Here is a 27640-nt window from a genome sequence, read left to right on the forward strand (position 1 = left end):
TTATTTTGTCTCCCTCCCCTTTTATACTCACTTCTTCAGGTGTTTGAAGAGCACCTGTATGGTGTCTTGGTTGGGCCATGGAAGTTGCTTCATCACATCCTTAACTGTCTGAACTTTGTGCTTGTAATCTGGCATTTCTACACGAAAAACACAACAAAAATGTGTTAAATGTGCAAGAAACATCTCTCTAAGAAGCTGTGTCTCAAATATTGGTGTCCACTCACTGATCGCAGCGATGAAGTCGTTAAAGAAAGCAAAGGTGAACAGAGGTTCTGGTAGCTCGCGGAAAAACATCTTCAGAGCTCCAGTGGTAACGTGAATGTCCTCCCATTTACTATCCCCTAAATTCACTTTCTCATCTGTATTTATGTGGATCATAGTGAAACAAATCATCAGTTTATTTATCCGGTAATCTGTTATATATAAATCAGCAAGGGTGTGAAATGGTGGAAGGGCATACCATGATTAACAGCAAATCTCAGTTTTTGTATGATGGCCAAATTTCCACTGACTCTGTACAAACCATCCACTCCTAACCCTGGATGAAGGGAGAAAAAGAAATGACAAGCATTACAAAGCATTAGAATGCATGTTAGGATACAGTTTGCAGCAGCGAGTATCAACTCATCCCGTTTACATGCACATTAAAATTTTTATATTTATTAGATTTTGGCAATATTCTGATTAGTATTGAGTCATGTTAATGTAGCAATTGAAAATTTGTAAACATCTTATTAAGAAAATCCACTGAAAGGAGACATGCACATGCTAAGTCCGCAAGGAATTTGTGGGTGCTAACAGATGCTTAGCCAGGTATTTAGGTATGGCAACTCAAGCTAAATGGACGCATTTCTGGAGTGATAATAAGACTGACTTTTTTTATGTAATTATTAAAAGAAATTGACATCAATGCTTGCCCGACTTTCTCAATTTTGTGGTGGTGTCGTCGGGCATTTCTGAAGGTGAGAAGTGTTCGGGTCCTAATTAAATTATGGTGAAAAAGTAGTAATAAAACTAATATTAGTTTAGCATACTGTGTAATCAATGCCAGCACTAAATTTCCTGGTAAATAACAGAGGGAAAGGAAACTTAATACGTACACAGGAATATTACGATACTTAAACAGAATATGTTGAGCATGGAAAGGCAGTCAGTGTCAACTCAAGGAGTGAAAATAGTCATTTAAGTTTTATTAAGCATAAAGTTTGAAAGTTGGGGTTAGGGTAAATTTAGGATTAGGATCAATATTCAGCTTCACAGTCTAAACAGAAGATTACCGGTCTTCTCCACATGCTCGATGCACAGCCAGACGAAGCGAGGGACGGTGGAGGCCTCTCTCTGACAAAGACTGCTCAAACTGCAGCCAAACACCTGATCTACAAAAAGAGAGAAAATCAAACGATATAAAAGGCCTCTGAATTTTACAGATAACCCCATGATGATCCAGTTCTGTTTGTAGATGCATGTGGTACCTTTAATGTAGCCCCTGTCTTTGACAGCCTGTAAAGAGGGTCTGCCTGTGAGAAGCTTCATCAGCTTGGTCTTCTTCTTCTGTTCAGCATTATCCATGCTTATAGACTTCTTAATATCTAAAGCATAAAGGGTGAAGAAGTCTATTTAAGGAATGGTACACAACTCCAAGTGCACATGGATTAGTAATAAACTAAAGTTTATGCTAATTAGATTTTAGAACTGAGCTTGAACATGTGTTTTTAAGATCTCATAGGTGCACTCCTGGAAACGATACAGCAGATACAGAAATTACAAAGATGTGTATGTGCCATGTGAACAGCACTCATCTCATAGTAATATGATTACATGCATGAACAATCAAATTCACTTCAATTTTGTTCAATAGCTGTATTGGAGAGTATTAATGTAAAATACACCGGCAGCTGTCATGGAAATGAAATCAAAGATGTAACTGCTTGCTGCTCTTGACTAAAAACTTCAGTAGCTTTATTAAGTATCAATACCAGTGCTTTATGTAACATTTCACTACTTTTTCAAATTTTCTTGAAGTTTATTCAGAGCTTACATTTTTTCAGGGATCTAGAATTAGTTTACTTCATTTTTATCTTTGTTGTATTGTCCTCATTTGCTCTTTTGCCTGAAATGTGTTTATTTATCAGGTTTAGAATAAGACACTGTCACATAATATATAAGACACTTATACGGTTTACTTGCCTTTAATAATTGAGAACTAAAAACACTATTGAATTAAGAAATTAATTAGTATTAGTTTTTGCTATGATATAATAAATAAATATACATTTAACTACATTAAATACTGAAAGATATTGATAAACAATAGTTAAATCTAATCAAAAAATGGATGATTTCACCCTTTAATTGAGAGGTATGTATTTTTATGCTTATTAAAGTACTGCGTTGACAGCTTAGACAGCTCAATAGGTTTTGGAGCAGAGCTTCAGAATCGTGGACACACACACACACTCATTCACACACACCTCTGGCCTTTTTGGAGTTTCTTTGGTCTTTTTCTTTGTCATGTTTCTCAGTGTCAGGAGATTCTGACATGTCTTCTTCAATGGCCTCATCAGACTCCCACATCTGCAACACGAAACACATTAATGTCAGTACAAGGATTCAGAACAATTACAGTGAAGATGTAATGTAATGTAAGTGCAGGTATATAGAAAAGTAATCTTACATATGTGTGTATGGCTTCAGTCAAAGCTTTATACCAATCGAGGCCGTCGGTATCTGACTGCAAGAGGAGCTCCATGCCCTGCCGGGTCTTCAGCTACACACAAAATCAAATTAATATTTGTTACACATGAACCACGTTCAAACATCAAGCAGATTTTAGCAAACCTTCAGCCAGGCTCCTTAAAAAAGGACAGGTTAATCCACTGAATGACCTTAATAGCATTTCAACATTCAGACTTCTTTAAATTAATAAATATTCAGACCTCATTTAACCAAATAAAGCACAGAGAGCCAATTAGGTCTATAGCACCTGCTTCATCTGCCAATGGATGATGAAATAAAAACGTTTAACCTACCCATCAAAAATATGTTGTATCAGCCAGAGACATGTATTTTGCATTAATTCCTTAAAATATTGTGTTTTTTTATTATTTTTTATTAGTTGCTGCATGAAGTTCTGGAGATAATAAAAGGAAATAAAAACGTTTGGCTTCCTAACTAAACTCCTGATGGCAAATTTTCCATTGAGATAAAAGTTGGTAGAAGACCAACAGTGAGTCATCAGTCTTAATTATTGAGGGTCAGACTTATTGCTGTAAACTCTGTTTCATTAACTTGCCAAAACTTCCAATTTTTCCCGATTTATGTCTTCAGGGAATATAGCTATAATCAGTGATTCTGATAATCAAATTTTAATTAAATCTTTTGAAAATGTAGCCTTCCTGCTAATTGATTAGGCACACACAGCCTCAAACACCTCCTTAATTTATAATCAGTCTACAAGAAAAGTGAGATTAGTTTCCAACAGGCTGTTTACCTCTAGAACGTTCTTCTTGCTGGATTTGTCTTTAGACGCCCAGTCCACTGACCCTCCTCTGAGATCCAAACTGAACTCCAGCTTCTGGTCTCTTCCAAACTGTTGAGAGAACAACACATTAACATACACAACAGACATATAAAACTGAGTACATCACATAGGTTACAAATGATTTTCTCTCAGCACTGAACTGTTACTCACCCAACCAGTCCCGCTCCCTTGCCCCTTATTAAATAGCAGTGATGAACCCTGCAAAACTGTCCAATAGGAGGTCCAGTTCTTCCTGTAGGCATGAAATTGGACAAATAAACCAAATTACATTATCAGCATGGCACAGTTAAGTCATTTGTTTGATCTATCAGATGAATGGGAGCATTCCCTCCCTGTTTGTTTCTACTTACCGGACCTTTTTTCCATGTTCAGTGATTTTAGTCATGTTTAAAGTGCCACATTTCTCTGACGGCTGAAAGAAAGAATAGAAAAGCTGATGTGAAAAGAGAAAAAGAAGACAAACCTAAATAAACAAACTACAGTTAAGAGTGATAAACAGCAAGAGTGAGAAGAGACAAGCAACCTGATTTTGCCCAGTGTCAACAAAGACTGAACCACCATAAGAGAGAAATTACAAAAGAACAGTGGTTTAGACCTGTTTGCAGTATGTTGTACTGAACTACATTACAGTCAGTGCTTTAATATTTACTAGAGAAGCAACAAAACCAGCAAATCAAGCTTTAAAATGGATCGTTTTAAACCCCGATTGGATGAGCATTCAAAGCATGTGCAAATGCAAAATAGCTGATTTAGACACCTGTGATCTATTCTGCATCAATGCACCACTCTGACTTAGAATTACTTTGACTTTTTATTAATATCACTGCTAATGAATGTAATCACTTGACAGTCTTGATACATTGCAGTTGCTTTCTAAAGGCATTGATCCATGATATGTCATCCAGTGACTTTACCATGGCCAAGAGTGTTTTTAGCAATACACTTCATATTGAGTGCATCAACAGCCCTTAAGCATATGCTCTCATGGTTATTGATTTATTATAAACCCACACCACAAGCACAAAGCATTGTCAGAGCTCTGCATGAAGAGAGAGGTTAAGAAAGGACAGGGAAAAATAAACAAAAGGGGGAAAATTGAGGACCAGGAAGAGAAAAGATGGATGATGCTTTTACTAACAGAGTGGGGGGGTTTAGGAGAGGAGGGGCAGGACGAGTCAGAGTCGGGGGAGCCTGTTTTAGTGTCCTAGACAAGAAAACAACAAACCACATAATTCAAACTTGTGTCAACACCTGTAATAATATGTTAATCAGATAGCGTTACACTTCTATTTCCATTTCAGGATCAATCAAGATATTCTAATAGGTCAAAATAGGTTGTTTTAAAGACAGCATCAGTTTCCAAAGCCAGACAGTACATATGTTTTTTTATTGGTGATCTTTTAATCTAAGTATGTGATTAATCATACAAGTGCAAAGCATCATTAAAAGACACGGTTCTTTCAGAAATAAAAATTCTGTCATCATCTCCTTAACATTACATCACTCACAAAATAAACATCCTAGAGGATCTGAGCAACATACATGTGTGTACATGATGACAGAGCTGAAAAGATTCCTTTAAGCAGGATGATATATTCAAGTGCAATTTATATTGATTGACGGGTCTTAATTTTGGCCGATCATGATGACAAGAAATCGATAGTCGAATCTGCTGCAATAATCCTGATCGGAGCATCCCTAGCAATTTATCATGCAGTTTGAACACATTTGTGCAGAAATCACTGTGTGTACTAAAATGAGTTGCAATGGGCAAAAGTGTGCATGCATCATCTCATTCGACGTGATTAGTTGCTGGAATATAGGGGTGGGACAGCACTGACTTGTGGCCTATAAGGGTGAGAGCGGAAGGTGCTTTTGCGGTGCGGGGGGAAGGCTCGCCGGTCCTTGACAGATTTCTGTTTTAACTTAAGTCAAACATTAAGCACATGTGAACATCACCCAAATCAGAATGGGAGGCTTTTTCCTCACTAAAAACCAAAAGAACAGTTAATTTCAACCAGACCAGCGCTAATAAGTAAAACAATCTCTAAGCAGTTACAGTGTGACACAATACCTAATCAATCTTCATAAAAGACTGAAAAATAAGAGTTTAACCACTAAATGAAGATAAAACCACCTTAAAACAACGTGTTTGATTACTCAATTTTGGCATTTTTACTGAATTTGAATAGTTTTATTATGCATGTTGTCACTGTCTCCTGTATAATGGCAAGAAGACCCATTTTCTCTCTTTGTTTGTATGTTTGCATACGAGTACCTTGTCATTGGACTCTGAATATATGCTGCGTCTCGTCCTGGTGATAGTAATGGGATCTGGCAGTCTCCGATCAAGACTACGAGTTTTGTGTGCATCCCCTGGCAGCAGAGGTGTGTGGTTAGACTAGAACAGGTGGGACGAGAAGATGCAAAATTATTAGGGCTGGTAATAATGTATGTTAGGCAAAGAAATCTTGATATACTTGCAACGTGTACATGCACACACAGACGCACACTTTAAAGCACCACACAGGGTATTGAAACCGGGATTATTTGTTTTAAAGGGGTGGTATAATGCCCTTTTCACAAGATGTAAAATATATCTATGATGTCCCCAGAGTGTGTGTGTGAAGTTTTAGCGCAAAATACCCCACAGATATTTTTATATAGCAAGTTAAAGTTGTCACTTTTGAGGGTTTGCAAAAACGCACCGTTTTGTGTCTGGCCCTTTAAATGCAAATGAGCTGCTGCAGAGGGCGGGGTTTCAAAAGCTCCTGTGTGTTAGCAGCTGCTATTACCTCACGCAGACACACTAAAATGACAGAAACTGTTCTGCCTTTAATGTTAAAACGGAGTCAGACAAAGATGGAGAGACTCAAGAAGAAATTACAACATGTAGAATGCAACAGGACGTCTCTGAATGGTTAGTTGATGAATTTATGTAGCTGATGTGGAGTTAACTGTCTTCAATTAAGATATTCTGTCATGATAAATCTATAAATCGCTCATATAGGAACTGTTGTGAGATGCACACAGAGTGACTTTCTATTACATGTGAAAAGATGGATGCTAAAGTTTGAGCTGACTCACAAATGTACTCTTATACAACAACTTTTCCTCTTCTCAACATGGACTGTGTGTTCCCGGGGGCGGGGTTTATGTAAATTCTAGGGTTAGTGATGTCACTAACCCGGGAGGAATGTCGTGTAGTCCCAACCAGCCGTTTGTTGTAGTCCTTTTCTTTAAAAGCAAATATCTTCCTTTGCTTTGAACTTTGAGTATTGTAACTTTGCAGATGTTGTTTATGCTCAAACAGCAACATTACACACTAACTAAAGTTAGAAAAGTGAAATCATAATCAACCACCCCTTTAAATCAAATTGAAAGGGATATCTGGGACTTCCTGATATTTTTAATGCTGATAAGAACCGGAATCTGTTGTAAGTCTCACCTGTGATTTGAGACCAATTTTAGGAAGCTCCCATTCAGATCTGGAGTCACCTGCACTGTAGTAATACAGCCGGCCTCGCTCGTCTGTGTGTCTCAACCACTATATACATGTACAAAACACACAGGCATGATGTGCAAAATAACATCTTCAAAATCAACTAGTCAGTGAGTTGCCTGAACAACCAGTTGACTAATCGGTCTCGAGAAAGCCCTGTAAGGACCTGTTTACACCTGGTATTAAGATGCATTTTGGTTGCTTAATACAGGTGTAAACGGGGTCTAAAACGTTCTGAAATTGTCCACTTTCGACCACTTCTAGAGGTAGTCGAAAACGTTTTCAACCAGATTGCTTTTATAGTGTAGACGCTCATGTGGCTGAATGTGTTAAAACAGGCACAAAAGACGCCTACTCACCGCCTACTGACCTAATGCGTAAACATTATGGGAAGCGTGCTAACCAGACTGGATTTAAACTTTGTCAGCTGGAGACTCAAGTTTCGTTGAGAGGAAAAACATAAGCACAATATTCTGTCAGCATTCCTGATTTCTAACATGCCAGAGCAGAGCAGAAATGAAACCTGTTGCTCTCTCTGTGTTTCTCCATCATCTCCGGTCACTTTCATATGTAATTTGCATGAGGATATTTCGTCCATCAGGTCGAAAGATCCCAAAAAAAGACCAAATATTTACCCATCTGTAGACACTCCCCTTGAAGAAATAAGGGACAGAAGTGGTTGAAAGTGGACAAAAGAGACGGATTAAAACACCAGGTGTAAGCGGGAATGTGTCTCCCACATCTACTTGTGATCTGATTGACCGAAAGTGGGTCGCAAGACCGCTCTGAGTGGGCCGCGGCGTGTGCAGTCAAAAAAACAACATAAAAAAACAAGACTTTTATTTTGAAAGACATGAAAAGCGTGAAAGCTGTTGATTCGTCTGTCTGAGAAAAACGTGTTGTCCCAAATCAGTAAGGCTATAATCAGGCTAGAAATTTTTAACTGACTAATAACTAAATCACAGCTTATTGCCACCACAAAATAAAGCAGCGCAAATAAAATATCAACAAAAAATAATAATCCTTCATTAGTGAGGTTAGTAAGAAAAAAACGGTCAAGCAAGCACTAACACACTGAGTTTGTCTTTGTACCTTCTCATTAGTATAGTCAGACACATACAGAGTGTGTCCATGCTCATCCATTTCTTCAGACCAGCCTCTAGGGGGCGAACCATACTGACTGTCTGATTGGCTGCTCAGACAGTTTTCCTCCGATGACAGAACCTTCACCCAGCCAATCACAAAAAAGCAAAACGAGTAGAAATGAAGAAAAAGAGAGAAAAAGAAAGTGAAATAGTTAATTAAGAGATGCAGACAAGGAAAAGAGAGAAGAGAAACAAATCACCAATCAGTCACAATCAGTCCCGTTGCCCACAAGATTTGAGAAACTCAGTTACCCAGAATGCTTTGCATGCATAAAACACAGCAGGTAGAGACAGAGTTTAGCTATCCCATTATGCATTTCCCAAGGCCACAGAGGATATTTCGTCCCTGATGGAGTTATTCCCCTTTGCAAGCCACATATGATGATTTGATTTTGTGTGTGTGTGTGTGTGTGTGTGTGTGTGTGTGTGTGTGTGTGTGTGTGTGTGTGTTTTTATGCGTGCATGCATCAGCATCTGTTGTAAAGTGTCAGAGGGTGTCTACCTCAGTGTCAGTCATTTCTTGTTTCCCCTCTTTCCTGGTGAGGCTATCCCGTGCCCGTGGGGGTTTCCAGGTCCTCTCCTGCGTGCTGCGGTTGTAGTAGAAGAGTCTGCCATTCTGGTCTTTGTGAGTCTCCCAGTCGCCAATGGTGTGGAGCGGAGAGGAGGACGGCATTGGAGGGGTGGATGTCTGAGAGATCTTCAGCTCCTGCAGGTTTGTGTAGACAGGAGAATCAGGCCTACCCTGCCCGGAACCTAAAGTCTGCATAAGAAGAGAGAGAGAGAGACAGAGACAGAGTGAATCAATCCTTGGAGTTACAGCACCCGTCTCCCAACATTGCTGCCCCCTCAGATGATGACACCCTATGCAACAAACAATTGACAACTGTGTTTTACATGATATGCGTCAGAGTTTCTCAAGTGGTTTGTCCATGGGACCCACATTTTCCCATGGTCAAGCCTCGACCCAGTGTTTGTGTTTGTGTGTGTGTGTGTGTGTGTTTTAAAAAAAGCAAATTTTAATGTACCTTTAATTCATGTCAAACCCTGTATATACACTACATTGCCAAAGTTTGGGATGTCTGCCTTTACATGCACATTAACTTTAATGACATCCCATTCTTAATCCATAGGGTTTAATATGGAGTTGGCCCACCCTTTACAGCAATAACAGCTTCAACTCTTCTGGGAAGGCTTTCCACAAGGTTTAAGAAGGCCTTCTCATCCAACATCAGTGCCTGACCTCACAAATGTGCTTCTAAACATTTAGAATTACGTTTTTTGTTGTTGATGTTTCTTGGCCGGCACACTCCCCGACCCACCAGTTGAGAAACACTGATCATAGGCACACTGATTTTTCTCCATGTGAAAGTTCCTGTTATATGACCTGTTAAAGTTTCCGTTTTTCCAGATTTTTGCCATATTTTCTTGATTGAACAGAAACCTAAATTGCAGTAATGGCATCTGCGGCAACCAAAATTTCTGTGTATCCCTAATGCTCAGAGAAACTGATTCGAATAGAATTTTCTTTCTATTGCTATATGACAGATATTATGAGACTAGAACAATAGAGTCACAGTCAAAGAGGGAAACAGAGGGGATAGATTAGAGAGAGAGGGAAAGACTGTCATTCATACCTGAAACTATTTATGGAAGAACCTGCACAACCACATTCCAGACCCTTACAACACACATCTGAATGCTTCCTTTACCACAAGGCATCTCGACAAGATTAGATTTGCAATGGATAAAAAGTTGTTTAAACAAAATAATCTGGATGAGGAAAGTGAAACGCCATGCAGCAAAAAAGCACTGAATAAAAGGAGAGAATTTATGACAAACCTCTATGCTCACAAAATGATGAAATAGAGAGAGATGGAGGGAGAGAGAAGGTGAAAAATTGTGTTCACTTTTCATTCAATCAAACCTGTTATACAACAGCCTCATAGGTAATTTAATTATGACTAAGCACATTAGAGTAAGTGGGTGTGAGAGAGAAAGATCACTTGATTATTTTGTGAAGCTATTGAACGTTTTATTACAATGCGAATCATAATGCATGTGAAGTGCACCAGTCCAGTCCATCACTGCAGTGTCCGAAACAAGGTAATGAGCTCACATCAATGTGTGCATAGTGAACCAGGATGGCACTTAACAGTTTAAGCCACACAGAGGATAATGTCATCAGATTAAAGACGCTGCCTGAAGCGCACAAACATACGCTAATGGCGTGGTGCGATTAAACCAAGTCAGACTTTTAAGGTCAACATGAACCCAAAGCAACATTGAGAACCTACACCCGATACCCCAAAAGTTATCATGTGATCACAACAATAATGTAAAACTTCATAATATTCCCAAATACTGGAAAAAAAATTACAAATTAAAATGAATGGAAATCTGTGTCAGAGAAAGAGTTGTGTGCATCATAGTTAACAACCATTAACACTAATTTCAGCCTGCTGGGGCCATTAGGCTCATAGTAGTGATGATGTTTTGGACAAAGCGATCACAAAATTCTGTTTTATCTATCTGCCCAATAATGTGCACTGAACAGTTTATGATCTAATATTCAGTAAAATTTTCATTAATTATAACCATAGGATAACAGCAAGTTGGAATGCTAATTTAAACAGTAATATTTACAAAACATAACTATAGATATAACAAATCCCTTACTAAAACTAGACCCAATTACGCAGTCTCTCAAGTACTGAAGCAGGATTATGTAATGCTTAGAGTGTGAAATGTGAAAATGTGGGGGTAAATTTTTTTTGTTGTGGAAACAAACCACTGAATGTGTATGAATGAAAGATGAATGGTGGTACATGAAAAGCCTGGAGCTATATAAACACACAACTAGTTTCCACTATGGAAACTCACCAATAAAGCATTTCAAATTCACTGAATAAAGATCAGTAGATAAAAACATGCATCACAACGACAACAATTGAATAAAAAAAAAACAAGCAATGTATAAACACAAATGATCGCAAACACAAAGGGTAGTTAATAATAGCATATTAAGAGAGAAGCAAAGTCTTTTTTAAACTTTAAACAAGCCTGTTCCTGATAATTCAAAGCACTATTGTATATTAGATGGGTGAGCACCCAAGAAACCAGCCTGATGTTAAGAGACGTGAAGAAACAGCCAGCAGGTGGCGTAATGCTCACCCTAGAGGCAACAGTGGCAAGTCCACAGTATGTCTGTGGATCCTCATGTTTTAAGATAGGTGAATACGCTTTCAGAAGACATATTAAACGTGACACCTCTCATGACAATCAATGGGCCTTACATTACAAAAAGATTATTACTTTCTAAATCTTGCCAAAAAATCTTCTAAATATTCTCTGACCCTATGGCCAGCTTCAGCTCCAGACCAGCGTGATGAAAAGATCTTCAAGCAAAAGGAACTGGATGAATATTTAAATTCTATGTACCAATCCTGATCTGAACTCTGATTTGTGATGCAAACTTTTCGCAAACTGGCCCCCCAACTGAGCCTGGTGTCTCCAAATGTTGTTTTTTCCATTCTGTCACCTGATGGAGTTTGGGTTCCTTGCCACTGTTGCCTCTAGCTTGCTTCGTTGGGGACGCTTAATATTCAACAATATTATTGATCTGACTGAACTGACGCTGTTGTATGAGAACTGAATCAACACTGAACTGACTTTAGCTGAACAACATCAGTAAAGCTGCTTTAAAATAATCTGTATTGTATAAAGCGCTATATTAATTAAGATGACTTGACGGATTCGCACCCCTGCTGAACAGCTAATCTGTGCTTTCCCTGACTGGCTGAAGTTTCATCACTGTGAAGGCAAAGTCATCACCATCGTGAAGAAGCTGTAGGCTTGTTTTTACATGCAACCAGAGAAGAAATAACAAAAGAAAGAAATATTATCTTTGTAGTACTTTATGATACCCAGTCTTTTTAACATTAAATTCCTTCTCCAAACTATGGTACAGTATAATTTCTAACATTTAGTAGCAGCATAGAAAATGCTGGTATGACAAGCTCCAAGTGATTTTTTTATTTATTTACAATTAGACCCAAAAGAAGAATCGGGTTCAGCACTGAATTGTACAGTGTGTGCAAAATTTTGGTAATAGAAAACAGTACAATCATGTACCTTAATGTGCCTTTATGCGTATGCGAGTGTAAGGGTGTGCATTGCAAGCAGGATAGTGAGCAAGACATTGTGAGTGCTGGAATGAGGAAGTGTAAGTGTTCTTGCAGCAAGTCAGAACAAAATCCCTGGAATAAAGAGAGCAAAGCTAACTCCATTTCTCCCTCTCTTTGCCTCTAACTATCTCTTGTAGCCCTCATTCCTTTCTCTACCTTTTATATCTCCCTGTTTCTCTTTCTATACCTCTCCCTCTCTTAGCCTTTATAACTCTATTCTAACTCTTATTGCCATGGCAAATATTTGTAAATTTGTACTGCTAAAGGATTTACAGCTATATATAATAATTGACAAAAAAAGGGTAAAGAGGTGACTTTAACAAGTTAGAAATTAACGTATAAAAGAAAATATTAAACATACACTTTAAAAAATAAAAAATAAAGTAAAATGTGGACTAACCCAACTGTTGGTTTATTTTTTTTAATTAGTTGGGTTTGTCCATATTTGACCCAAACATGGGTTGAAACAACCCAGCATTTTTTAGAGTGTACTAAAATAAGGAAGAGCATTTTGAAATTTGAGATTTTTCTTCCTCTCTCTTAACAACTCAATTTCTTCTTTCATTGTTCACTTCATTTTGTCATAATTTCCTCCCTCATTCCACTCCACCGCTCTATTTCTAACATGAGGAGACTTAACACCTCAAATAAGCAGAACACTGTGTGCCAACATGCCCTAAAGACTCAGGCGAGTGTGTTTTTGTGCTGCTCTATAATAGACACGCACCCAAAAACACTAAAGAAAGAGGGAATCGAAGACAGATATGGTCAAAAGAAGAAAAAGCAATTAAAAGGAACAGAGAAAAAAAACAAGAGAGAGAGGGGGGAAGGATGGAAGAAAAGCATTTGAATATCACTCTTGAAATACAGTAAAAACAAAGTCTAAATCACACAGAAATATCTAGAGCTTGTCCAGCTCAATACCGCACACTAGGACCAAAGCATCCTAGAACGCGTCAGCAAGAGAGACATATAATCTGGTAATCTAATAATGTCTGAGTGAATCATTTTTGAGTTGCTCCTCTCATCCTATCACGAAAGGGTCATCTCTAGGTAACAAACGCAGAGTTTTCTTCTGAGTTTGTTGTGTACAAATAGACCCTCTGTGGCCATTTAGACCACATGGACACACACATCATGACTAACCTTAATCCACTACAGACCAGTCTTAGAGAGCTTCTCACTTTATTAAGAATAATCCTGCATGTATGTGTCCTCTGTGCTAAGGAGGATGGGATATAGATTATGAAGTGCAATCCTTCTTAGAGTGACCCTTGAAGCTAAACAGTACTCCGAGAAAGAGAAAGTGACCTTTGAACCTAAACAGTACTGTCTATGCAAGTGTGTCACAATTTTGTTCTGAATATGAGCGCAAGTACTGTTGACTTACAAGCAGCAAGCTTTTATGTCAGGTTAAAGTCAGGGAGAATGTACTGAAAATATAACCCAAGGTATACTACATGAAAAACCTTTGGGCAAGATGTTGCATAATATTTGATAACATCATAAAACACACCCCACCGCCACAAAAACAAGCGCAAAGCAGAGTACAGGCAAGCTAAACTCTTAAACTGTCCATCTGAAAATGGTTGGAGCAATAAGTGAAAGGCTCCACAGACATTAATCAATGGGAAAAGTGCAAGAGCTTTGTTAGTATTCTGACAAAGTCCCTTTCAAGGCAAGTCACTCAGTTCACTTAATGGCTATCTCAGGAACACAATCAGGCAGCAGTTTTCAGGGCAGCGAGTATATCTATCTACCTAACTGAAAGGGGAAACAGTGATATCTCAAAAACTACTTACCAAACTCACATTTCAATAACATATTTCAAATCAGCAATAAAATCTGACATGAATAGTATAATAAATTATGCTTCATACCCTCAGATAACACAAAAAAAGGGAATATTTCAGACTGATCCAGCCATTGTACAAGTGCAAAAGCTAAGCACAAGTTTCACATAAAAGAGCAGGCGGCGACAATGAAGAAAAATTAAGTCTCTTTTAGGAAGGTGAGATATATTTTACTAGATCCTCAATATTGGCCGTTTTAATTTCTCCTAGTCAATTGTAATGTCAGTGAAGCTTATAGCTCTTGCCATTTTTGTCTGCAATATGCATAAGCTGAGAGTCTGTGGCTGAGACTACAAAAGTCCGACGTTAAACATGATACAACACCAGTTATTAGAGACACTCTCAAACTCAGCATTCACATCAAGAACTGACTCCACTCATCTGAACCACACAGAGATTTCAGTACAAACCTGTGCAGGGACACACAGCGGTAAACCATGAGCTCACAGATGCTTTCTAAAAGGAGAATAGGAATTAGCATTAGAATGCCATTTATTTGTATGCTTATGCCAGGGAACAATTACATTAAAATAAACCTTCACAAACAACACAGCAAGGTTAAATAAAGCTGTTGCAGTGATAAGTGATCCATGTTTACAGTGAAGTGTATTAACAGTAGCTATCCTGCAGTATTAGCATTATAGTATTATGTAAGCTACAGAGCAATAGGCCATGGAAGCAGTCGAACACTGAGATTCGGTCGACAGAGAAAACAGATTAAAACAGCTTAAAACAGCATTTCATCTGCATCAGGGCAGAGGAATCAGGAATCAGACTGTTTTTTTTTACAATCACATTATTACAGTTGTGTAAAATGCAAGACAAATTAAAAACACACACACACACACACACACACAAGTGCCCAAGCCTGGTAATGTGTGTGTCAGCCTGCTTGTGCAGAGATATGCTGAGTGTATGGTTTCTTAAATTGTGTATTCTTGGTATAGTGTGTGTGTGTTCTTCTCAGGCCAGCTGTCCACTGAACTGTTATGTATCAGAGCTTATGTAATACAGCAATTAACATCACACACATGCACAACCTCATCACATCAGCATGTCATAGTAACTTAAAACAATAGCACATCACGTTCCAGCTCCAATTCTTTCTCTGACAACAACTGCAGTTTGTGTGTATAGAACAACCTGTGTGAACGTCTGTGCTGCAAATGCAAGCTCAACTGCATTTGCATGGCTAGAGAGTATCATAAGCATAAGTTGTTTAACACTGGACCCCATTGGCTTTCAGTGTATGGACAAAAACAGACCAAGACATTTTTCAAAATATCTTCCATAGAAGAAATAAATACAGGTTTAAAACACACGAGAGTGAGTAAACAATGACAGAATCGTCATTTTTGCATGAATTATCCCTTTATGTATATGTGATTCAGCAAAAAAGAAACGAGAAAACAGAAAATGCACTTACTATTTGTAGTGTAGTTGAGGTAGCCCAAATTTAGCAATTGTGCATGTGTGAGTATATGTGTATTCATGCATTATATGTGTATTCATGCATAGTGCAGATGGAGGTGTGTGAGTGTGCGCCTGCGTGTGAGCCTTACCGGTTCCTCTGGGTACATGATGTCTCTGCAGTGCTGCTCAGTGCAGAATATCCTATAACGGGGGACGCAACAGCAAGCAACTCTTATCTGGGCTGGATGCAGGATGCTAGAGCCAGTGCAAAGCGCTAATACACAAAAGCACTCAAACAAACACAGAGAAACACTCTCCTCGCCCCCTCCCATTCAACACCATCACGTCATGCTGAACATCCCGCCCCGAACTCTCTCTCACTCTCCCTCTGTTCTCAGAGAGATTAAGCAAATCTTCATATGAACATAATAAAGACAACCCTTCTGTTCACACACACATGATGGAAGGAACTACAGACTGAGTGTTTTCATCTCTTTCTTCTATCAAATTCTCTCTTCGATGTAGTACTGTATGTAGTTTACAAAACGTCTCCACGTCCCTGCAAGTGACCTTTGGTCACTTTAACAGACACATTTGCACAAACAGAACACGCCTTGCTCAGTTTCAGAGTCTTTACCTATGACATATTGTAGACCAGGGGTTTTCAATCTTTTAGATGCCACAGACCCCCGAATACGATAACCCTCATGTGAGGACCCCCATTTTAAAATATAAAGGGCATCTATCTCTATAAAAACCCAATTTATATACTGAAAATGTATGTTATAAATCTACAATTAGTTACTATTAAGTTACATATACATACACACATTCTACTCACTTCATTTAATTGTAATCTAATTTTATTTACTTATATTCATCAGTTTATGTATTTTGAACTAATTTAATCTATTTAGAAGATTAATAACTAATACATTATTATTATTATTATTTAGAATTTTATTTATTCTAATGTAAAATCATTATTTTCTTATCATTTACATAAGTTTTTCTCTTACAGGCCTCTTGTCAGTCCCTTTTGGCCCCCTGTTGTAGACTACTGAAATGATGATGCCAAGACCATTATTTTGGTTTGAGGACTTCTGATGTTTACAGACAGTAGATTATGAAGAGATGGAAAAAGGGTTGGCAAAAATACAGAGCGGGACATATCCCAAACAATCCCTCCAGGATTTCGCGATCGCAGAATTTAATGCAAAAACAAGTAAACTCCGCAACACCGGGGCATCCAGTTTTATACAAGTGTTTTAAAAGGAAATCATTCATTCACAACCTACACTTGTCTATTATCTTTTCATCCTGTTTGCTTCCAAAATGTGTGAGAGAGAGGCGGCTGTGCAAGTGATCCAATGCCTTGTTTATATTTACGTGTCAAGCATGCGGGACGAAAAGAAAGTTTGTAGATAACGATAAGCTACAATTTAACTATTTAATACTGAAAATAAAGTATATTGGGGTTAGGGACTGCAATGTCACAATTTTAGATTGTGAACGATTAAAATGTCTCCACGATCTGCGCCCGCATCCCAACATACTTTACAACGTGATGTACATTCACATCACGTTTAGCAACGCAGCGGACGGTAATATGCCATTGCCGTTCTTCTCCATCACGAAAGTTTGCTCTTGACTGAATACTTTTAGTACCTTTAATAACAACCAGTGTATATTTAATTTATACAGTGTCTATACAATCTATATTGGTTTTTTTTACATTTAGGATATTCAATTTCTTACTTGACTGCTACTCTTAAATACACCTACTGTAGCTGACAATATTTATGCAATGTTTATTTAATTAATATCTTATATAAGAATTTTTTTTTAAATCGAGTACTCAAATCGTGACAGCCCTAGTCTTTACTGTAACTTTTGATCAATTTAATGCATACTTGCTGAATAAAAGTAGTAAAAAAAAAAATCTTGACCCTGAAACCTTTAAACGGTAGCGTAAATGGGCGAGTAAGAGAAAGCATTCGCACCATCCTACACATGCCATGATGACACAAAAGCAAACATTTGCTGTTTAGCAGAAATGCTTTGATGACACAGCAGGAGGAAAAGACAGAAAAACAGTGGGAGGAGATGATTAAAAAAAGCTTCAGAGAAAGGAAGGAGTGTGATTGTGAGAGAGAGAGATGACTTCACAGTAGGGCTTCACGATATTGAAGAAAAATGCGATATGCGATAACCCATTTCAATAAAGTGATATTCGATATGAAAAAAGAGTAACTAAGAGTAACTAAGGCTAAACAGGAGTCGAACACCGTGGCATACAGGAATGCGTTTAGGAATTAAAATATTTAGGTGTTTGTGTGCATCAAACGGACCATAAAAATGTGACATTTTATTAAATCGATGTTCAAAAAACAGAAAATTAGCTGATTCCTTTCATCTAAATTGTTTAAAGGGGCTTAAGAGATAAGAATGTTCAAATAGACTTTTGGAAAGAGGGAAGCTAAAGGTATTTGCTTATGGGTTGGTATACAAGTGACTCTCACCTGTAGGTTATCAGTGGACCCGCTGCTGAGATCATCCCCGGATTCTGAATCATGTCGGTTCTTATCCGAGCTGTCTCCCTCTCCCGTGAATACTTCTTGAATTGCACCTTTTTCTGGTCCTCGACCACTCTTCTCCAACTCTTTGTCTTTATCCCTCTCTCCATCCACTTTGCGACTCGGGGACTCTGCTCTGGTACGAGGAAGCAAGTCAGGTAAAGTGTTTGTTTGTGTTGGGGGGGCGTGTCCCGTCGGGCTGCCCGGGCTACCTCTGTCATCCCTGGGCGGCAGTAAAGCACCGCTGGAGGGAGAGAGAGAAGGGCTCTTTTTGTTTTCATCTGGCCGCTGGATATCCAGGCCAGATGGTCGATTGGGTCGGCTCGCTGCACTGAGGGGTTTAGGAGGGGGCATGAGAGCCCGTCGCACCTCTCGCACATACTGTGCTGGGACATAGAAGGGCTTATTGGCCTCGTCCTTGCGTACCTGCCACCAGTCATTATTGGTCTTCTTAACAAGAAGGTAACTTTCTCCCTGTTTAATGGTGATCAAACGGTCCTTGGATTTGTACTCATAGTCGTACTCCACCTCTATGTACATCTGACCTGGAGCCACCGAGCGTTCTGCCATCGCTGCCAGAGATCAAAGGTCAAGATCAAAGCAGGAGGAGAGGAGCATGGTGGGTTGATATGGAATCAGCTGAAGGAGAAAGGGAGAGAGATGGAAAACATGTTATTAGAAATATCAGTGACTGATGTCTGTATAAGTAAGTGAAATATTTTGCCATTGCAAAGTCATGTCATTGTTATAGTAGGGCAATTCCACGCAAAACTGTCACATCCATAATGCCAACACAATGCCATTGTATTTAGTTGGCGTTATGGATGTGACAGTTTTGCGTGGAATTGCCCAGTAAATGACAGAAGAATTACAAATAAATGCTTGATCAAGCAACTGCCATTCAGTTTTATCGTGGACTCAAAGAAATATATATATATATATATATATATATATATATATATATATATATATATATATATATATATATACACAATTAAATACAAATTAATTTAAATAAAGTTTGTGGACTGTGCTATTGGTTTTCCCATCAAAAATTGTGTCACTTTCTAAAACATGTCATTAAAAAACTGGCTTTTGAATTTGAATGCAACTCTACACCCTTGCTTCATTTAGTATACGTGGATCTATGAATATGCTAATTAGCCCCGCCTCCACTCAATCACGCCAGCTCTACCTGATTTTTCATATCAACAGAAAAATATACCGGGATAACGGGCTTCTCTTGAGACTCCACTGCTTCAGAGCGTTCCTAGTTAAATGATATGCTAAAGCCAGTCGGCATGTTGACCTGACTGGTTACAAGGTAGTTTGTGATGTAAGTAACACAGGCGATTTCAAACCATGTTTTTGAGACTGTCTTTGGTTCACTGCAGTTTTAAGGAGAAAATACTCAGCAATGGTGTTCACTAATGAATTTGCACATGGTTTGTCTTAAAGCACATTAAAAACAGCACATAGACATATAAACAACATTAAAAACTTGATTTTCACCACATGGGGACTTTAAGACCCCTTTCTCACTTCAACAGCCACTCACATGACTGTCTCCATTACCACCTTTCTATATAGGTAGACCAGCAAATTTAACCAATAATTTCTCATCTTCTCATCCGGTAACATTTTAACACATAGTATTATGTTCATATCTTTATTTGTGCACTTTACACTGTAAAGTGCACAAATAAAGACATGAATCAAATACACTCCTAAAACTTCACAGCAATGCTACAGTAAAAACTACCATCATGGAGAAACCAGGATTTTGAAACAAAGAGGAATTTGCCTCAGGGTATATGAACTTCAGCACACATCAAACATCCACACTCAGGAGACTCTGACTTGAGCAACTCATCCTGACTGAGACACGAATATGAGGTCAAATATAAATGTATTTTTTCAGTGATTTTCTACAGGTGATACCAAACGCACACCATATACATTCACCTATGCTAAACATGACAATATTACACAAAACTAAACATATGTCAAAAGTACTATTCATGTCTTCTGGGCTAAAAGTGACATGACAGATCGCTGTAGCTCCTCAGTTCAAGCAGCAGTGTGTGGAGCGTGAGTCTTTTCATGCTCCACAGCACAAAAAACATGCATGAACATCAGAGGGTATGTTGAAAGATACAGTACAACTTAGGCTATGTCTGATGTAACTGCTCAGTGTTTCAACCGCAAAAAGACATTGATAAAACAGCTTGTGAACAACAATTTCACTTAACCTTGCATTTACCTCATGAAAATGATTCAATGGTCAGTTTGTTAGGTAGCAATAAAAAACACTTGAGAGAAGCTTATTATACTGTTAATTATATTTGTATGTTTGAATAAATTTGTCATGAAGACAATTGTTTATGAAAACTACCTTATGTGCAACAGTTATATACAAACATTTAAGTTTTTATTTGAGTAAGTATTATATCTGAAAATAAACAACAGTTGAATATAATAGTTTGGGCTCGTGAATGCGCGTTAGAGATTAATATTTAGTAAATAAAGTGGTAAATTATGTTTTTATTTGCGCAAAAAGCACTTGCGTTGCTTCATGAAGTTGAAGTTAAACCACTGGAGTCACATGGATTACTTTAATGATGTCTTTACTAGGGCTGGGTAAAAAATTTCGATTCTCCGATTTTAAAGGTGCCATAGAATGGATTATTTTATTATTTTATAATGTTTCCTGGGGTGCCCTTATAATGTTAGTATGTTTTTTAGATCAAAATTTGTTATAATTTAGAAATAAAAGGCATATTTCCTAGCCTGATTTCATCCATTGATTTGAACACTCTGTTTGAAGGGGCGTGTCTGCTGTGAGACTTCAGTGTTGTTGCCCACTGCTGTGATTGGCTGACATGCTTGCATATGAAATATCTGGCATTACATGTAGAGCTATCTGGAAAACTTTTACTATTACAGCTTTTATATGTTTTTACTATTACAGCTATCGGGATTAACGAATCATGATAAATTTTTTTTAAAGTATTTAGATCTATTCCCATCACATAAAAGGTTTCAGTGATGAGCACTGAGCAGATGACAGCCTGTTGATCGCGTGAATGAAGATCTTATCACTGCAACGCGATATACTGATGCATAAACAGTGTTGAACGACTTTGAAAGAAAGATTATCTGTCTGAATTTGAACAATTACACATCAGAAATTCACATAACCCACTGGTTCTCCAGAGGCTCGGATGAAGGAGCAAAAAAATATTTTTGTGTTCATTTGTACAACCAAACACTGAGCAACTGCCATGCTTCGTTCGCTCGTTTGCAAGCCATGATGTCTCTCGAGGAAAAAACAATATCGCGCTGGATCTAGATAACACAATGTAAATTATCGTTAATAAAATCCCTACTTGCCGCTTGCGGGAATATAACGTTAGTTGAAATTGCCCCCTTCGTCCGTTTGAGACGCCGAGAGAAGCCTGGCTGCTTGATATTGTTGTAACAGTCCGTGGTGAAATGGGCAGAGCAACTAAACAACTTCGAATTAAACTGTAGCGGTATCCGATTATAGATAGATAGATTATAGATAGATCTGCCATTTTCCCTATGATCCTCCTCCTGCTTGTTTCTTCACCTGCAGAACTTCTGATGATTCGGCTGTGCAGTTTCGCCTGGCACTGAGCATGGGCTGGCATATGCAAATTTTTAGAGGCGTACATATTAATGATCCCATCGGTTTCGTCACAGTTGGTGTTATGTGGAGATTCGCCCGTTTTTCAGGGGTGTTTTTCAAAAACGAGATTTAAATAAGAAAGAGAAAACTATGGTGTTTGAGACTCACTGTATGTCATGTCCATGTACTGAACTCTTGTTATTTAACTATGCCAAGATAAATTCAATTTCACATTCTATGGCACCTTTAATCGATATTCAATTTAACGTAACGATAACGATTCGGGAAATCCCCGAATCTATTCTTGTGTGTGCTTTACTTGAGAGGATGTGAATATTATCTGTACTTCGCCTCTCGTCCTGAAGATGTAACCTTCTTTCGAGATGCTCCACTTAAAACAAAACAACACAAAAAAGACAGGGGATCATGGCGGAAGGTCACGGTAGCCAATTGAAGCCAGTTTCAAAACCACTGTCGTTTGCAAGTTGTGTCCGCAAGAGCTAAGATTCTGAAACAACACAACAAACCTACGAAACCACCTGTCCAGACGACACACTGACAAGCTATTTGGTTTTTGTGATTCTGGACAGCAACGGCTAGACGTTGCATTTGCCTGCAAACTACAACCAGATTCACCTCGCGCTAAGAAAATAACAGACGCCATAATAATGCTGATTTGCAAGGGTTTACACCCCTACAGCATAGTTGAGAATGAGGGCTTTCAAAATCTTATTAATGTTTTGGACCCACGGTACGTAATGGTAACATGCAAGTACCTCAGTGAACTGGCGATACCGAAAAAGTATGCAACGGTTAAGACCAATGTCGCAGCGTCTCTTAAGTCGGCAGAAAGAGTTGCCCTTATCTGTGACAGCTGGACATCCACCCGTATGTCACCATCACGTCACAATATCGCAAGTGACTGGACACTCGTGTCGCATGTTTTGCAAACCCGGGCTGTCCACACCAGCCACACAGCAAGTAACATCGCAGCATTGTTGAATGAGTAGGGTATTACCGAGAAAGAAACGGCCCTGGTTACCGACAATGCAGCTAATATGGTTCGTGCGGCGGAATTAATGAATGTGCTTCGCGTTGGTTGCTACGAGTACGCGCACACGCTGAACTTAGCATCGCAAGCAGCACTTAAACTCCCAAAAGTGGCTCAATTGCTTGGCAAAGTCAGACGAATCACTGGCTTCTTTCATAGAAGCAGCATCGCCAGCCATACTCTGAAAGTCAAACAAAAGCTACTGGATCTACCCTCACATAAGCTGAAGACTGACTCGGTGGAACAGCGCACTGGAGATGCTAGATCGGTTCCTGGAACAGCAGCCAGCCATATCAACAGCGCTGCTCTCACCTGAGGTTCGCAGAAGTGAGAAAGATCTCTGCACTTTGTCAGACGCTGACATAATGGCAGTAGAAGATGTAGTGAAGGCTCTGAATCCCATGAAAGCTGCTACACTAGCCATGTCTGAGGAGTGGTCATTGGTCCTCTACATGCATGGCTGTTACAGGAGATGAGAATTGAGCGACTCCACAATCATCAAGGACTTTAAATCCACTATACATGACAACCTAATGTCAAGGTATGTTTACTTTTTTTAAACTTTTATTAAACTTTTTTTAAATTCTGTAGTAGTGTTGATTTATAGACCCTGTGTAAACTAAATATAGATTACATAGGCTACATTAAATAGATTTACAACCACATATAGATTAAAACAATTAAATGCAATCAGCAACACTTTAATAAATTACTATGTGACTTTGACTGCATATGACAAAGTGATTTAAATATGTGGAATTTCCTTAAGATATGCTGGCCTGAAGGAAACATTGTATACAGCATCAGCACTAGATCCTCGTTTTAAAGGACAAATCCAGTGAAAAATGAACCTAGGGGTAATTAACACATGGTTACCGAGTCGATCGTTCCCTGCGATGCGTTTTCATGAAAATCGAATGTATAGTTTTATCTTTAAAAACAGATTAGCTCATAACACTAGTATATGGGGCACAGAGTAAGTAAAAGTAAATCGCTAGTTAATACCACTAACAAGGCTCAAAATAGCCTCACACTAACGAGGGTCCCTACATGCAAACCGAAGCATTGAGAACTTTGTAAGTGTACAGACAGTTTAATAAGAAGATACTTTATAAAGACAGTACATTACGCGTTTACAGGCGTCATCTTGGAAAGCACGGCGTTCGTGGCTCGATTAGTCGAGACTGTTTTCCAAGATGACGCCTGTCTGTAAACGCGTAATGTACTGTCTTTATAAAGTATCTTCTTATTAAACTGTCTGTACACTTACAAAGTTCTCAATGCTTCGGTTTGCATGTAGGGACCCTCATTATGCTACCGTGTTAGTGCGAGGCTATTTTGAGCCTTGTTAGTGGTATTAACTAGCGATTTACTTTTACTTACTCTGTGCCCCATATACTAGTGTTATGAGCTAATCTGTTTTTAAAGATAAAACTCTATACATTCGATTTTCATGAAAACGCATCGCAGGGAACGATCGACTCTGTAACCATGTGTTAATTACCCCTAGGTTCATTTTTCACTGGATTTGTCCTTTAAGGCCCTTCCCTTGTCTGAAGACGATCATGACAACACATTTTCAAGACTGATGAGGGAAATTGTTAGTCTGGAGAAAATGAAAACACTGAATGTAAGTTGTACCAGTGTAGAAAGGAAATAAGTGTTTTTGGTTTATTTTGATCAGAACTTCCAGATGGTATTTTCTTTGTGATAATTTATTATCATTATATTTTAAATGTAATTTTTAATTATTTATCTTTAAGCACCAAGGAACTGACAGTGCTTGCGGTGAAGTCACTGTGCCTGTTCAGCAGAATGACAACTCCTTGGGTCCTCCTGATGATTTGAGAGATACAGAAGCCCCCACATCACCCAAGAAGCCAAAAACATCTGCACTGATGGATCTCCTTGGACCAGTCTTCCAGCATCAAAGAAAACTGTCACTGAAATTGTAAAGGAGGAAGTGGCAATGTACAGGGAAGTCAAACCTGGAAAACCCACTAATCTGGTGGAAGATGCATGCAGAAGAGTATACTCTTTTAGCACAACAAGCAAAGTGATATCTCTGTGTGCCTGCAGAGTTTTTTTAACTGCTGATGATGTAATCACAGCGCAAAGGAGCTGCCTTAGGTCAGACCATGTTGACCAGCTAATCTTCTTGCAGAAAAAATCTTCTTGCACTGTATGTGCATATTTATGAATTCTTGTTAAAGAACTGTTAGTTATGTATACAGTATGTATACGCAATGTCCAGACAAGGGCTTTATGAGCCGTTTTGAATGTTTTTTTTGTTTTGATTTTACAGTAATGTGCACTGTGCAGTTTGTTCCTACATTGTGTAGTTTGTTCCTACATTGTGTGCATTGTATGTGCATATTTATTATTATTTAAATCTGTTCAAATCTTTGTTACTCAAAGTAAAAGTAAAAATGAATTAAACACAATTGTGTGGACCCTGTTGTTAATGCAAATGTGTATTTCAGTAATATAGCTAAGGAGGGGGGTTTCAATTACCAGCATTTATATTGAAATATGGATTCCATGTCTACAAAATTAACATTTTAAATAAAATATTGATAACTAATCGATGTTGAATCGAATCGAAACTATATAAATAAGAATCGAATCGCCAAATTGTTTGCAATACCCAGCCCTAGTCTTTACTACCTTTCTGGGGCTTGAAGGTGGTAGTTACGTAAACTGTCTACGAAAAGATCTTCATTTGTGAACGAAAGTCTTACGGGTTTGGAATGATATAAGGGTGAGTAATTTATGACAGAATTTTCATTTTTGGGTGAACTAACTGTTTAACCAGAGACCTCTGAACACAGCAGCTAAACACTGGCTTACTGAACACAAGCCTGAGTGATCAGGGCATCAGGAAGAGTAAATCCTAAGGTGAAGTGACGGAGAATGGGATTTTGTTGGGATGCACAGAGATAAAGAAAAGAGAGATAAAAAAAGAAAGTTCCTACTTATTCCAATGAATTTATTTTTCCATAACTTCCCAGTAATTCATGATTATTGGATAAGGATTTAAGAAAATAATAATAATAGTGCTCAAACAAAGCATTTCTAGCAATAACATATTTTTGAGACATGCATAACTAATTTTCACATGAACTGAACCCTATAGAGAAAGATCAAAGCTTTCTTTCATGTTTTTGGACTAGAAGTTTTGACTAAGTTTAATTCACAATGCCTTTAGCATTAAACACAGAGACATCTGTCATGGGAAACTGCAGTGAATGAAAGACATGTATGCCAGCGAGCAGCACAAAGAAAATGTTTCAGTTAATTGAATAATTAATGCACAAAAAGTTAACAAGACAATGTATAAGCAAAGCATGTGACAGAAGCTCCGCCCACACAGAAACCTCATATCTCAAACACAATCTCTCTCTCACATACATACTCCCCTGCTGTCAACATGACAACAATTTAAAGTGCTGTCATACTGATTTTAATCCGGTATTTATAGGAAAAGCCATTTAAACTAAGTGTTAAAAATACATGGCAGATGTAAACTAGCGTTTCACGGTTTGCCATAGTCAATTATGCTATCATTTCGCCCAATATATATTACATAAAATTAGCAATTTCCTTGTCACTTTCCTGCGTGTATGACATAAACCACGTAGCTAACGTTATGTCATGTAACTTACACACTTCAAACAATACACAACATCAATGTCACATTTCACGCAATCAACTTTTCCAGTCAAATATAACACAAATGACGAAACAAGTTCAACAGAAGTGAAAATTATATATACAAATGTTTATGAAAAACAGAAAGACGCTAAATCTTAAATAATCTGAGGTCAGGTGAAATTCACTCCCTCAGGTGAGAGACACACATTAAAACTCACCTCTGTGACAGATTAACCTCTCAAATTAAACTTTCAAGTTTAATTTTCTCGCTTAATTCAGTGTTAATGTCTGTATAAATGCTGTTTACTCAGCAGAGAAGAGTTAAGCACACCTGAGGAAACAGGTTCGCTCTCATTCCTACCTGCTAACCTGCTAACGCGTTTTTAAAAATCCGTAAAACAAGATGAAACGCCTATCATTGTACCTATTTTCACAGTTTACCGACAGATGAACGTACCTGACGAGATATTCCAGGTGTTTCGTGAGCTATAGACAAAGAAACAGGCTGAATTGGAGGCTCATTGGTCTTGCTGGGCAGTTGAGCGTCGAAGTTAAGGTTGTTCCTGAGTCGCGGCGCGAGCGAACTCCTCCGGCACGCTCGCGCCCACTATCCCCACAGTCCCGCCTCACCGCTCCCACGCGCTGCTCACGGGCCGGTGCCTGTGAACTTCACTTGGACTCTAGAGGGACCTTTGACGGGACACTGACGCCACCGTGAGGCAATAGACAGAAAACTCACAAAATTAAAACTGAAAAAGCAGTGCCCTCCAAAATATTTGGGGTCAGTTTTATATTGCGTTACAATCAAAATTGTTACATCAGGTGGCATTTATTTTAGAGAAAGACAGCATAAGCACAATTTTCAGGGAAAACATGTTGATGTGATGAACGATAGGCTACCTGTTGTTATTATGCTAGGAGACCTGTGTGATCTTGAGGGGAAATTACTTTCATACAACCACTAAATAAAATCACAGTAAAATCTGGGCCCAGTTGTTCAAAAAGTTTAATTTGGATCAGAATGATTTCGATTTTGGAACACTGGATTGGATCACTGTGATCCAGATAC

General features: G+C 38.4%; 1 protein-coding gene across 8 annotated transcripts in view; it reads right to left on the bottom strand.

Annotated features, from left to right (window-relative positions):
- The window catches only part of arhgap12a (Rho GTPase activating protein 12a), a 28837-nt gene extending 1602 nt beyond the window's left edge, over positions 1 to 27235 (bottom strand). The window contains exons 1-17 of one of the 8 annotated variants that reach the window (XM_084119247.1): positions 27029 to 27159; positions 18161 to 18853; positions 8691 to 8948; positions 8136 to 8267; positions 6990 to 7088; positions 5820 to 5942; positions 4680 to 4745; positions 3892 to 3953; positions 3692 to 3773; positions 3491 to 3589; positions 2675 to 2767; positions 2472 to 2574; positions 1473 to 1589; positions 1278 to 1376; positions 461 to 538; positions 225 to 359; positions 32 to 137 (exon numbers count right to left, since the gene is read on the bottom strand). In XM_084119247.1, coding sequence (XP_083975373.1) covers positions 32 to 137; positions 225 to 359; positions 461 to 538; positions 1278 to 1376; positions 1473 to 1589; positions 2472 to 2574; positions 2675 to 2767; positions 3491 to 3589; positions 3692 to 3773; positions 3892 to 3953; positions 4680 to 4745; positions 5820 to 5942; positions 6990 to 7088; positions 8136 to 8267; positions 8691 to 8948; positions 18161 to 18784 — 2276 coding nt within the window. In that variant the 5' untranslated portion in view covers positions 18785 to 18853; positions 27029 to 27159. Of the gene's footprint in view, positions 1 to 31; positions 138 to 224; positions 360 to 460; positions 539 to 1277; positions 1377 to 1472; positions 1590 to 2471; positions 2575 to 2674; positions 2768 to 3490; positions 3590 to 3691; positions 3774 to 3891; positions 3954 to 4679; positions 4746 to 5819; positions 5943 to 6989; positions 7089 to 8135; positions 8268 to 8690; positions 8949 to 18160; positions 18854 to 27028 lie in introns of all 8 variants that reach the window. The other 7 variants (XM_084119250.1, XM_084119248.1, XM_084119249.1 and 4 more) reach the window with 7 other exon arrangements.
- Positions 27236 to 27640: the final 405 nt, after the last annotated feature.

The sequence above is a fragment of the Abramis brama genome (genome assembly GCF_963993115.1).
Source record: "Abramis brama genome assembly, chromosome: 7".
In the NCBI taxonomy this organism is placed as follows: domain Eukaryota; kingdom Metazoa; phylum Chordata; class Actinopteri; order Cypriniformes; family Leuciscidae; genus Abramis; species Abramis brama.